This window comes from Triturus cristatus, chromosome 2_2 (genome assembly GCF_964204655.1).
Source record: "Triturus cristatus chromosome 2_2, aTriCri1.1, whole genome shotgun sequence".
Lineage (NCBI taxonomy): Eukaryota > Metazoa > Chordata > Amphibia > Caudata > Salamandridae > Triturus > Triturus cristatus.
In genome coordinates, this window is record NC_140582.1 from 65,830,829 (window position 1) to 65,844,305 (window position 13,477).

General features: G+C 48.8%; 1 protein-coding gene across 3 annotated transcripts in view; it reads left to right on the plus strand.

Moving 5' to 3' along the window:
- LOC146861849 (low-density lipoprotein receptor-related protein 2-like) overlaps nucleotides 1-13,477 on the plus strand; it is an 837,432-nt gene that overhangs the window by 742,691 nt on the left and 81,264 nt on the right. For all 3 annotated transcript variants that reach the window (XM_085641010.1, XM_085641012.1, XM_085641011.1), the window contains 2 exons: nucleotides 7,142-7,381; nucleotides 11,064-11,520. In XM_085641010.1, coding sequence (XP_085497136.1) covers nucleotides 7,142-7,381; nucleotides 11,064-11,520 — 697 coding nt within the window. The remainder of the gene's footprint in view (nucleotides 1-7,141; nucleotides 7,382-11,063; nucleotides 11,521-13,477) is intronic.

The following is a 13,477-nucleotide window of genomic DNA, read 5'->3' on the forward strand; positions in this document are numbered from 1 at the left end:
AGGGATTATTAGAAGTAGGAAATGTTTGTGATTGGAGGCACCGGGGGCTCACTATGTAAGTCAGCACGGCGGGAGGGATGACGGGGTAATAAAGCAGGCCCGCTTTTCTAGCCTAGAGCCTCAGGGAAATAAAAACTATGAAGAGTTTGAAGAATCTGGGATTTTATTGCTTTTACTTCTGTCTGAGGAAGTTAGAGTGGTGGTGAATGAATTTATCATAAATCCTGGGAGTTATATCTGATTTGACGGCAGGAGTACTGATTTCTCCATTGATAAGAAAATCTAACGCTGGAAGAAAACAGGTGATGTAGTTAAGGTAGTAGTTTGGTGGTTCATCTAGGTAGATCATAAGTCTGATACCTTGAGCTCTGAGATGTGACCATTGGGTCCTTATGTTTTCTGAAGCACCATGGTGCCGAAGAAAGTCCGAAGGGGCGAGAGGAAAACTAAAATGTTTATCCCTGCCTTTGGAACTGAAGAACTTTCCTGTGACTTTGAAGAATGAGAATTGAGAGGTATGCATCTTGCAGGTCGAGTCTGATCGTATGAAGCAAAGAATCCCTGAGGTGTAATATTGTTTCCATTGTGACTGGGGGTGAATGATTGCATTGTTCGGCATTCCGTCCAACAATTTTCCTTTTGCTATTTAATAAAAGCAAGATTAGAGAAGCATAATAGGAGCCTGCGGCCTTGCAATAAAATTGCAAGCTGTCAGGCAGGCCCGACTCCTCACTGTCCAGTGAGAGCCTGACTCCTACATAACTGTAAAGAAAGTGTTCTAGTATATCCGAGCTGTAATAAACGAGAAGATGCAATCACGGAGTTGGGAGCATACTTTAATCCAGCTTCGCAAGAGCAACGCCGTTACATGAAAGCCGACTCCCGTTCCATAACCGCCCCGCACCCGAATCCCACAATCCAGTCTAAACACTTGACGTGATCTCTGTGGTGATTTAACCCCTGCCATCTGCCTGGGAAGGGAAATGCCCTGGATGTTCACTCGCTAGCCTGGGGAGCCCAGGGGAGGCCTCGCTCGCTTGCAGCGCAATGAGGGACCACACACAGTCTGCTAGTTGGGCGTGAACTGCCGTTCGTCCGCCCGTTTATTATTTATATCTACGCGCCCACGTCCTTGACGTGAGCGCAGCCTGCGCGCGTTTGACAGCGCTCTAGCGGAAACGCTAGAGCGCTAACTGTAACATCCCTTCTCAACTCAGTCCTTGACGACAGTTCTTTTATTACTTCGCTGCGTCACTTACTTGGCACGCAACGTCTCTCAGCCGACTGCTGGGCCTGGGGTTCTCCCTCAGCTCCTACCTGGTGGCCCTTCGGGCGCCTGGGGCCGAGGTTTCTGGTGGTATTTCTTGCCTTGGTCCACCTCCGGTGCCATCGGCGCCACCTGGCTCAGAGTCTGTGTTGCTCCGTGGGTCGGAGCAGGATGTGTCCCCTGCGTCGTCGCCCACGTCGTGGCCCACATCGAGGTCTGCTGTCTCAGGGTTATCTGCGGGCCTCCTCACCACCTTGAACCACGATATGTTCCGGGTGACCAGGTCTCTCCCTCGACGCGCTGTCACCATGGTCCCTCGGCGGTCGACCACTCTCCAGTATCCCTTTTCATATCTAGTTTTAAACTTTCCTCCTGGCCGGCGCTCTTTGAGAACCACTGTGTCACCTGCTTGAACTTCTCAGGTTACGGCCCTCCGAGCCTCACTGACTGTCGTTTCGCCTTTGGCGCCTTCGGAACGCTTCTTCTTCGCTGAAAGGTGGTGCCACCCAGCCTGGGGCTACTGGTAGCCCATCCCTGCGAGCTCCTTGGAACATCAGCGCCCAGGGGGCTTGTCGGGTGGAGCAGTGGGGAGTACTGCGGTATTCCCCTAGGAATCGCTGTAGCTCTTGTTCTGGGTCTAGTTGTTCGGTCACTGCGATACGTAGTACCTTATTGATGGTGCGCATAAAACGCTCCACTTCCCCGTTGGCTTGGGGCCATTGCGGGGTGATGCGCCTGTGTCTGACGCCGTGTGTGCTCAAGAGCTCTTCGAACTCGTGCCCTTGGAACGGGGGTCCATTGTCACTCCGCAGTTCCTCGGGGTACCCGAACATCCCAAATACCTTCTCCAGGGCAGGTTTCACGCGGACAAACGCGGTGGACGGTAGGGCTTCCGCAATAGGGTACTTCGAATAGCTGTCCATGATGACGAGGGTGACCTGCCCATCAGGTAGGCTCCCAAAGTCCACGCTGATCTTCTCCCAGGGGGCGGGCCCGTGTTCTTCAGTCATGATGGGCGCCGGTGGTTGGGCTTCTCCTATTAGCTGGCATGACTGACAGCTGCGGACGGTGTCGGTGACGTAGTCGTCCATGCCCGGGAACCAGACCTTCTCCCTCATCCGGGCCTTCATCTTCTCTGTACCTTGGTGCCCCTTGTGTGCTAACTGGGTCGCTCTTGTCTGGAGTGCACCAGGAATGACGATTCGGGACCCTCGTAGAAGGAGTCCCCCTCTGGTCACGCTCAGCTCGCGTCGTACCCTCCACATTTGTTGAAGATCCTCCCGGTCTCCACTGGCCCACGAGTTCGCCGTTTGTAGAAACGATTGCCAGTTTCCCTCGAGGATGGCATTCTTGACCTTGAGTATCACGGGGCCTTGGTCGGCTACTTCTTGGAGTTCTCCAAGCGTAATGGCCCTGCCGCCACCATGTCGAGGTGTTCCTCGGCGTCGTCCTCAGTGTCCCTGTGCTCGGGTGCACTGTCGTGTTCTGGGTGACGGGACAGGAAGTCTGCCGGGTTTTTGGCCCCTGGCCGGTACACTAGTCATGTGATATTGTTGCAGACCGATGGCCCACCGCTCTATGCGTGGGGGCGGGTGTGGAGCTGTTTCCCGGAACAATGGCACGAGCGGCTGGTGGTCCGTCACCACTGTGAATGGGTGCCCGCACACATAGGTGGAAATGGCGGCAGCCCCACCGGATCGCCAGTGCTTCCCGCTCGATCTGGGAGTATCGCTTCTCCGTGTCAGTGAGGGCCTTGCTAGCGTACGCCAGAGTTGCCCACTGTCCAGATTTCTGTTCTTGTGTCAGGACTGCCCCTAGCCCTACGGGGCTGGCATCCACTAGGATTTCGGTTTTCTTAGTCGGGTCAAAGTAGACCAGTGTTGTCTGATCTAGAAGCTCTTCTTTGATCGCTTCGAAGGCTCGCTCCTCGGCATCCGTCCACTGCCACGCCACGTCTGTCTTGGTGAGGCGTCTCAGGGGCTCAGCTAGGGTGGCCAGATTCGGGACGAACCTTCCGCAGTATGTGGCCATCCCTAGGAAACTGCGTGCCTCCGCCACTGACGCGGGTGCCGCGGTTGTTTTGATGGCTGACTTTCGAGGGTCCAATTGGATGCCCTCCTTGGTAAAAACGTAGCCGAAGAACTCTATCTTCTGCTGGAACAGCTGGCACTTCTCCCGGTGTAGGGTGACTCTGTGCTCTTGGAGGCGTGTGAGGGTGGCCCTGACGTGTCAGTAGTGCTCCTCGACTGTCTTGGAGTAAATGAGGATGTCCTCACTCACGTTCAGGACACCAGGCAGCCCGACCAGGATGTCTCTAATTGTGTTCTGAAATATTGCAGCCGCCGACGAGATCCCGAAGTTAAGGCGCTTGTATCGCCGTAGACCCAAATGCGTGCTGAAGGTGGTGATGTACCGGCTGTCCTTGGCTAGGGTGAGTTGGTGGTAACCCGCATTTAAGTCCAGTTTCGAGAACCATCGGGCACCGTTTAGGTCAGAGACTATGTCATCCATGGTCGGCGTGATGTGCCTCTCCCTTGTGATGGCCTTGTTCGGGAGGCGCATGTCGATACATAGCTGGATCTTCCCTGGTTGTCGTGGTTTCTCGGCTATGACCATTGGTGACACCCAGGGTGTGGGCCCCGTAACCTTTTCTAGAACGCCTTGTTCCTCCAGCTGTCGGAGTTCATCCTCTACTAATGGGCATAGGTGAAACGGGGTGCGCCGGTGCCGGAGGGCTGTTGGTTGCACCGCGGTGTCTATATGGAGTCGTACTGGTGGCCTCTTGATTTTTCCTAGGCCTGAGAATAAGCCCTGAAATTCTCCCAGCAAGTCGTCGACTTGTCGGTCCTGGACTACTCGGAGGAACAAGATCAGTCCTAGATCTTCGGCCGCATGGCCGCTGAGAAGTGTCTACTTCCTGGTTGATGACATGAATGTCTGACTATTTCCGCCTTTTCTGACTGCACTGCGATCCTCATCTTGCCCTTCAGCGGAAGCGGCGTGTCGCTTCCGTAAGCGAAGATCTTGGCCTTTGACGGGCGGCGCTCCGGCCGTGGTTTGAGGCGATTGTATTGTTGCACCCCCATAACTGTCACTGACTCTCCGGTATCTATCACAGCGTTCACCTCTGATCCGGCAATCAGAATGTCGCAGCGCGGCTGAGGTCGCCGGGTGCTCTTGAGGGCTCTGGTTAACGATATGAGGTACGTTTCTCCCTCATCGTCGGACTCGGTGTCTGATTCTGGGTACTCCCTGACTGGTTCTCTCTTGGGCCGTGGTTGCGATTATAAGGATGTGTGTGATAGTTGCCGTACTAGCTTCCTCATCGGCTTGTCCCGCCTGTGGCTGCTCCGTTGTATCTTCCTGCAGCAGACGGACGCGAAGTGGTTGTCGATGCAACAGTTGGTGCATGTTTTCCCACGGGCTGGGCACGCCTTGAGGGAGTGTTCATCGTATCCGCAGTATCCACACGACCTGGCTGGATCTGGAGCCCGCCGGTCGTGGGGCTTAGGTGGTCGTTCTTTCTTCCGTACTGCGTCCGCGTTCTCCACTTTGACCTCCACCTTGCTGGCTGCTCCTTTCACTAGGGCTAGATCCATTTCCTCTGCACGTGCTGCTGACAGGTCGTGAGTCCGGGCCAGGACGAGGATGTCATTCATTGTGATGTTCGGTTTGCGAAGTATCATGCCTCGTAGCGTCTTACTCCAGATCCCCAGGATCAGCTGCGCTCTGATTTCCTCTTTTGCCCGGTCACCGACCAGGTGCGTGTCCGCAAGGACTCTCAGCCTCGCGTGGAACACGTCAACCGACTCCCCCTCACGCTGTTTCGCTTGGCGAAGCTTGAAGTGTTCGTAATCAGGGTTGACCTGGGGGTCAAGTGTGCGTTCAAGGCTGCAACTGCTGCTGCGTAGTCCGGGGGGGACCCGTGTCCGGCAGGTGCTTGAACAGGAGGTAGATCTCCTCCCCCGTGTAGTGGAGTAGTAGAGAGCGTTTCACCGTTCCATCCGTCTCCCTGGACCCGATGAAGTAGTTTTCCAGCCTCCCCAGCCATGTCTGCCATCTCGGTGCGGCGGTCGTGGGGTCTGCGACCTCGCTAAACGGAGGTAGCACTCCGGACGCGGGGTGATGGGGCAGTGTCCCTACCGGGCCGGGCGTCTCAAATCCCATTGTGGCGTCAAAATCCCTGGTGTGTGACCAGGAGTCGTCGTTCACTCACGCGGTGGGTCGGTCGCTACACGTGGTCAGGTGTAGCGCGCTGCGCCGTCAGGCGAGACCTCTGTAGCTGTTCTGCCTAGCAGCAGGAATTTCAGGGGGTTCAGAGGTCACCCCTCGTCGCCAGTGTGGTGATTTAACCCCTGCCCTCTGCCTGGGAAGCGGAATGCCCTGGATGTTCACTCGCTAGCCTGGGGAGCCCAGGGGAGGCCTCGCTCGCAGCGCAATGAGGGACCACACACAGTCTGCTAGTTGGGCGCGAGCTGCCGTTCGTCCGCCCGTTTATTAATTGTATCTACGCGCCCACGTCCTTGACGTGAGCGCAGCCTGCGCGCGTTTGACAGCGCTCTAGCGGAAACGCTAGAGCGCTAACTGTAACAATCTCCACGAGCATGAAAGGACAATGCTCGCGGAGATCGCGCCTACATGCATACGAGTATATGCATCACATCTTCCCCTCTTATTTTTTTTTCCCCAACCATCCTGCTTGTTTTCACCCTCCTGTTTGGAATTATTGCTGAAATATCCTCTACTTAATCGCAGGGAGCCTGCCCAGCATACTCCAGTGGTCCTTGTGTCAGTAAATATCATACCTGCCACCTCACACAGTGAGGAGCCGTAATCACAAGTTGGCAGGGAATACGAGCTGAAAACCACTATAAACAGAGGATTTCCAGCTCGTTTTCGGAGACTGTAGCCAGCTGAGCCATTAAAAGGTGTGAAAACACCCCAGGACATGGCGACAGCCTCTGTGGCTTTGTTTTTTTTTCGGGGGGGGGGGGCGAATAGGGGGGCTTGTTCAGGGGCAGAGTGCCTCTTAGATGGCTCTAAGCACCAGGCCCCGTCCCCTCCTCACACAATGAAGTGATTTTGTAAGTTGTCAAGTATGAAATCCACAGGTAACATACCATGAATCCAGCAACCCTCCCTCTGTGGCAGGGGAGGTGACCTCAAAAACTTAAAGCAGACGAGCAGCAATAAATAGCAAGCTCCTATTTAACGATTGTTAAAAAAATAAATAAAAGTATAGGTGTTTTCTGGAAAGACCAGCTCCAGTGATCGATCCAGCATGTAGTAAATGAAGAAAGAATTTGGAGCAAACAAAATTACCACCTGCAAATTTTCCGCTGCGTAATATTCGGTTACATTAAGTGTTTGCTGAATTTGAGCTGAGAAAAAGGTGCTAGTGACTGACAGACGTAAGACTTATGTACTACCCTTATTGAAGCAATATTCATGCAAGTAGAGTAAATGATGCTACGTTAGGAACCAGTACACATAGATCAGTAGTTGTAATGATTACCGTTCATCCTGCTTAGAAGTTTGTGTTCTGATTTATAGCCTTACGCAACAATAAAAATGTAATTATTTTAACATCAGAAGTAGCAGTTCTTAACTACTTGTTCAGTCCTCTGGATGGACACTGGCCCGTTTCACTGGAAAAGTCCGATTTTCCCGGGAGCTGCTTGTTCTATCAATATGGGCAGTTTTTCTGACCGGTGGGGCGACTGGGATTGTTTCATAAATTTGAAAGTATGACAAGCTTTAGGGGATTGTCCATACGTGTACCTGTTAAAAAGTATTGCAGTGATAATGTACGGAGAACTGAAAGCCGGTTCCAACACTCAAATGAATCGTATTGTGTGGTTTTCTGTATCCTAGGTACGAATGGGTGCTCTGAAAATAACGGAGAATGCAGACAGCTCTGCCTGCCAAACCCAGAGGGGCGGGTTTGCATGTGCTCCATTGGTTATCATACAACGGAAGATGGCGTGGGCTGCACAGAAGATATAAAGTGCTTTGAAGGGTCTCGTCCGTGCAAAGATGGGCTGCGGTGCATTCCGCAAGGGCAAGTCTGTGATGGCTGGGCAGACTGTTTGGACAGGTCGGATGAGACCAACTGTGAGTATCTCAGAGCATCATTCATTGGCATTGTTTCCCAAATGTGTATCTCGCATGGGTTTTGGGGCTGGTGGGAGGGGCTGTGCTGAGGGAAATTCTTGATCCTTCCCCACCTGCCTAGCTGGCAGGTGGAAAAAAAGTCCATAAGAACAAAGTATATATGCTCTAGGTTTGTGTGTACAGATGTTTGTGTATGTATATGTACATATGTATATATGTGTGTGTATATATATATTCTCTACCCTGTGAAGGTCGCCACTGGGTAGTTAGGTCAGCTGTTCTGTAGGAAAAGTATTTTTTGTGTTGCTGATAACTTTGGCCCCCTTTGACGAATCTCCACGAAACATTTCGAAAAGGTGCTACCTTTTGACTAGTTTGTGCATTGAAAATTTTGGGGTGATCCATCAAGCAAGGGCCTAGTGAAAAGGGGAGTCACAAAATGCCCTTGCATTTTCTATCGTCGTCTTTAAGCAAGGCTATAGCAAAAATTGCTGAACTGAATTACATCAAATTTAGCAGGAAGATGGAGCTTGGTTCGCAGACTTGGTTTTTGTGATTTGGTGTAAATCCAATAAGTACTTTTTAGAAATTAAGGGTCACAAATATTTGTACATCTGGATGGTTGGGTCCGCAAGAGGTTTGAGATTCTTGCAGGAGCGTCAATTTAAGAACGGAGTATTCTGATTGGCTCAGGAAGCTTTTTCCCTTGGGCCAATTTGCTTACGTAGAAGCGAGTGTTCGGATTGGCTGTCAGCAACATCAGAAAATGTTGCTGGCAGCCATTACAGGACTCTGGAACTTAATCCCCTGTCCTGAAGTTAAAAAATAAAAAGTAATATAAGGGGGCATGGAAGGGATACAATGCCCCATGGGGGGTGAAACCAGAGGGACACCTAAACACCCATCCCCCGCACCAAAATGAAAATAAATTTGGCAATTATTGCTGCAATTTTTTGGGACTCCTGTTTGAGATCAGGACAATGTGGACTGAGGCCTCATGCTTCTCTTATAGGCCCCAGGGTCCCAGTACCCTGGGTCCGAAGTAATTGTTTGTAGGTGGGCGCGTGGCCCCACCCTCCCAAGGCCATTTTCAGCCCCAGGGACCCCATCCCCAGGTCCCAATCTTATAAATTAGGGATGGTGGGCCGAAAGTCTTTCTCCCCCCCCCCAATTATAGGCCCTGGGGCCAAAATGTGCCAAAAAGGGGTGTGTTCTTGAGGGCCTGTGGACCCCCTTCTCTCAGAGCTGATAACTTTACAAAAAGGAAGGGAGGTCGACCCCATTCAACAAGGCTGGCTCACTTGCTGTGTCCTGGGGTGCCCCCCTCCCCCCAGGACACATCTGTGCTGGCATGGAATCCAGTTTTCTTCTGCCTGGTGGGAGTATTTCCTCAAATTCAATTGGAAGCAAACACAAGGCCTGCTCCAGGGGGCAGGCAGGGAAACCCATCAAAATATTGTTCCTGCCTGGAGAGAGCAGCATAAATAGCTGTAATGCCAGCTCCTACAACATGCAGAGTCCCAGCTGGGGCCACGGGGGGCCTGGGGCTACCCCGCGGGCTGCAACATTGTGTATAGTGGCGTGCCCTGGGTGGGCACATACCTATAATAAACCCACTCCCTGTATGATGGGGTCCCTAGGCCCAGAAGAGTCTTGGACAGGGAAGCCATGCCACCACTCCCCTTTAAAAAAAAAAAAAAAAAAAAAAAAAAAAAATTGGCCCTGGAGGATGTGTCCCCGGGGCCTAATGAGGCTTAGAGGGGGTGGCGTGTGCTCCCCCTCCCTTTTAACATACTTAAGACCTTGGGGAATGGGGTCCATAGGGGCCCCCTTTCCCTTAAAAAAAAAAGGGCCCTTGTGGATGGGGTTCTTAGGGCCTAATGAGGCTTTGTGGGGTGGTGATGCTGTATTCCCCTTCCCCTCAGATTTTGTCCCCAGGGGATGTGGTTCTTGGAGACCCAAAAAGGCTTGGTGAGGGTGCTGCATGGCCCCCTTCTTGTATTGGAAATGGAGGTCCCTGGGATCAATTACTGGTTTGGAGGGGGTTGGCATTCCCCCAGCCTCCTAATAGGTATGTTTCGCCCCAGGAGATCTGTCCCAAAGGCCAGTCCTATGCTGCACACACCAAGCAGACCCTATCCCCATGGCCATTCCCTTTTTTTTTTTTTTTTTTTTTTAAAGGGGAGGGGGACCGAGCAGAGTTTTCTCCTCGCACAAACTGGCTGCTTGACAGTTGACAAATTTGGGGGCCTCATGCTCCCCTTATAGTCCCTTTCTAGCCACCAAATATGATTTGAAATCTGAATCTTTGAAGTTTGTTGGGGTCTGCTTCCCTTTATAGTATGCTCACCTCTGCCTCCAGGAAGCAGTCCGTCACAGCAGGTGTGAGTCCAATCTGATAGCCCCACGACACGGGCCAAGGGAGTGACTAGAGTTCACACCTGGAATTCAGCCACATTGATGTGTATAAAAGGTTACTGCAAGGCCTCAGTCCTACACTTTGATTCTTTTATCAGCCCAGTCTCCTTCCTGAGATGCGCCCAGGTCCCTTCCCAGTGACCTCTTTGATTCAAAGAGCACCTTTTCGAAGTGTACCGGGGAGCCTGCTTCTCACTTCATCCAAGGTGTTCCAACCAGCTCACAGAAATGCAGCAATCCACAAATGTATCTGGGGGTTCCTCTACCACCTCCTGTTCTCCGGTAAGCCCTGGGTCTCCCAGAACAGAACCCAAAATCTACCATGTATTGTACCATTCACAGGCACACACATCCAGCACATGTATAATACACTGCGCAGCTCTACATACTAGCTCTATGTAGGGCAAGGGTGAGTTAAGCACACAGCAGTAGAACTTTAGATGCATGGATTCATTCCAGTAACAGGCAAAAGCACTGTTCAGTCCTACTCATCACAAGGTATGCTGCCACCATCCTGCTCAAGGTGCTTTACTCCTGGCAAAGGCAGTTGCCTTTCACCACGATGAAGGTAGCCCTTTGGACGACCCTTCTGATCTAAAAAGAGCGCAATCGTAAACAGGCCCAAATCATGGTGCACACGCATGATCCCAGTTCTCCCATGACAACGGAAATCAACACCAGGAATCCAGACCTCATTGCAGCTGGGGTCCTCAGGGCAGGGATGCTTATGGGGGATGTTTCTGTCCAAACAATTCGATGTTCTCCAACCTGTTTGCCTTTGGTGTATAACTCCTTTACCTGTTCAGGTTTATGTATATAATATGGGGTTACGTGCATATTTTCTGGGTAAGTAAAGGTTTTGCCAAAACAATGAAATGGCTTGAAAAAGTTTACATTTATTCCAAGTCTGAAATTAAAAATAACATTATTATCCAGTGGATAGAAATGTAAAAGAAATGGTAATTTATCAACATATAGCCCCAGTGCGTCTGGAACCTAAGGTTACTGGGACTTTTCCCATTTGTTCGGGAAGAAAATGGTTTTCCCTGAAATATGAATTTTTTATTGCAAAGTTGTTTAGTGATTTATATATGGTTTCTCCACCTGATCTAGTGAAAACCAAATAATGCATATACATTTAAACGGGCAAAATCTAAGCTGCAAAGCATAACTTACTGTCTTGTTTCCCCAACTGTACTGCTTTACCTTCTTAACCATGATGTGCACATGCCTTTTTTTAAGATAATTTTTTTTCTTTTTACAGGTGACTTAACAGAAAAAGTAAAGCCAATCCCAAAAACGCCACCACACACAAAAATCTCACCTCCCGAAAGACTGACAACCTTATCTCGACTACTGCCTACCGAGGATGCACGTGACCGGTTTAGAATGCCACCCGCCGTGCTTGCCACTTCTCCAGACCAGGAAACTACCACGGAAAAATACGACCAAAATGACTCTCTCCTTGATGCGGGCTTTGGAAGGAACATGGAGTCTGTGACCTGCACATCCGAAACCTGTAATATGAGAGGAACCTGTGGTGTTGAGGATGGGAAAGTGAAATGCAAGTGCGAGGCAAATTACCATGGGACTTTTTGTGAGGAGCCAGCACTGGCGCCTTTAGCTGGCAAAGTGACTGGTGTGATCTTTGCAGTCTTAATATCCATTGTGGCAACAGCCATTCTGTTTGCCTTTGTCAAAAAAAGAAAAGCGTTGAAGAGGTCAGTGAATCTGAGTGCATGCCGTATAAAATAACCTTTAATTGTCACATGATCTAAAGAGTGCACATTCATACTAGTTTCAGGACTGTTCACCACCAAATCAATTCATTGTACTTGAAGTGGGCATGGTAGTAGTTTTCTAGGGTGCAATCTACCTCTTAAACTGTAGCCTGAGGGAGGTTGGTGGCACATCCACACTGAATAAGATTCAAAGTATTGGTAAAGGATGTCCATTTGTCTTTTCGCTTGTTTTTTTTCCTTTTAAAAATTAAATTGCAGTATCCAAATTCTTCCATTTCAGGTATCGAGGGAAGAAATTAATATACACTTGTAGAACATTTTTACAATTTTATTTCATATTTCAACAGGAAAAGAAGCTTCACTAAATATTTCATGGTTGTGAAATGCTATAACAGTCAAACATTCACAATAGTTATCTACTGTCACTCACCTAACACCTTGCATGGACCATGCAGGTAATGTTTCGAACAATCTGGTTAAGAGCGGGAAGAACATGGAAATACCCCTTTTTTGTGTTCAAAACAGTTTATTACATTTTATAATAAATGACCATACAAAAAATAGTACTGTAAAAATACCCAATTACAATAAAAAAAATTCAGAACAGCAATTAAGTTTCAACAGGTAAAATACAATATAATCCTAAAAAACAAAAGGGAAGAAGCATGTATAAATATATTAGTAATAACGATTAAAGTAGAGCTACTATAAAATAGACTAGACCATATAGATTATAATAGCAATACGGAAATACCCCTTTTGATAACCTCTCCGTTTCATAAAGATATTTTATTTTCTGTGCTGCAGTGTAAGACCGGGTCCCTGTTATAAATGGGTATGGATGTAAATTCGTTAACGGCTTGAAAGCAGTTTATTTTCATGATGTTCCTCATAAAAAAAAAAATTGAAAATACAGGTGTTACTTTCCTTTGGAAAAGTGGAGGTAAAGCTACATTTAACTAGGAAGTATTAAAGGTTGGACTCATTTGTTCATACGAAGTCATTTCTTTTAGGGAATAATGCCCAACTTTATTATGTGGGGATTAAATAAAACTGTGCTTGTCGATGAATGAATTATCTAAGGGACGTTTTTGGTTGTAACATTTCTCAGGTGTCAAAAATGAAATTGGTTAGTCATTTATGGTTAATAAGTTATAAAATTGTAGTTTATTTATCTATACAACTTTTGCCTACATTTCTTTCAACATGTTAAAATCTATGGGGTTTAGTTGCTAATTTGGAATTATTCTAGCATTCTTGTCTTTGTCCAACCTAATTGCTACACTAAAATAATAGAAGTCCTCTTTAATCCAGTTATTCTACTCGTCCTCGGCGTTTACCCTCTCAGGTTGAATGTTTTTTTAAGAGGAGTTTGGGCATGTTCTGGTCCATAAAAGGAGGGCAAGAATGTTATCCACCTGTGTGGATATCTCCACTTCCCCACCGAATGTCTTTGATACAAAGGTTATTCCTCTGAAACCCACTTCTATCTAAATATGTTCTCTTCTGTTCCAACTGTGCAAGTGCAGTAACTTCAGAACGCTGGCGATGCGTACATACACATTGTGGTCTAATGCAACAGGAATGCGAAATTCCTATTTGTAACCTCGGTTGTCTCTGGTGCTGGTACTGAATTCAAACCCTATCCACTCTCTTGGGAATCCAACTACAGCCTCCACTACTTGCAGACTGTTTTGGGTTATTAGCATAACAACCGCTGAAAAATTTATTGGTGTGGCAGAAGTTATGTGGATTTCCTCCCTCAAGCCCCAGGTACAATGCTCCTACCCTCCTGCATCCAGTAGATCAAGGTTCTCTGTTAACAATGGATAACCAGAGTGCTGTGGTTTCAGCCAAGTTCTGGGATTTAACATTAGTACAGCATTTCCTGGTAATACTTTGGTCCATCTTTAAAGACAAATGGATATCTCTACCA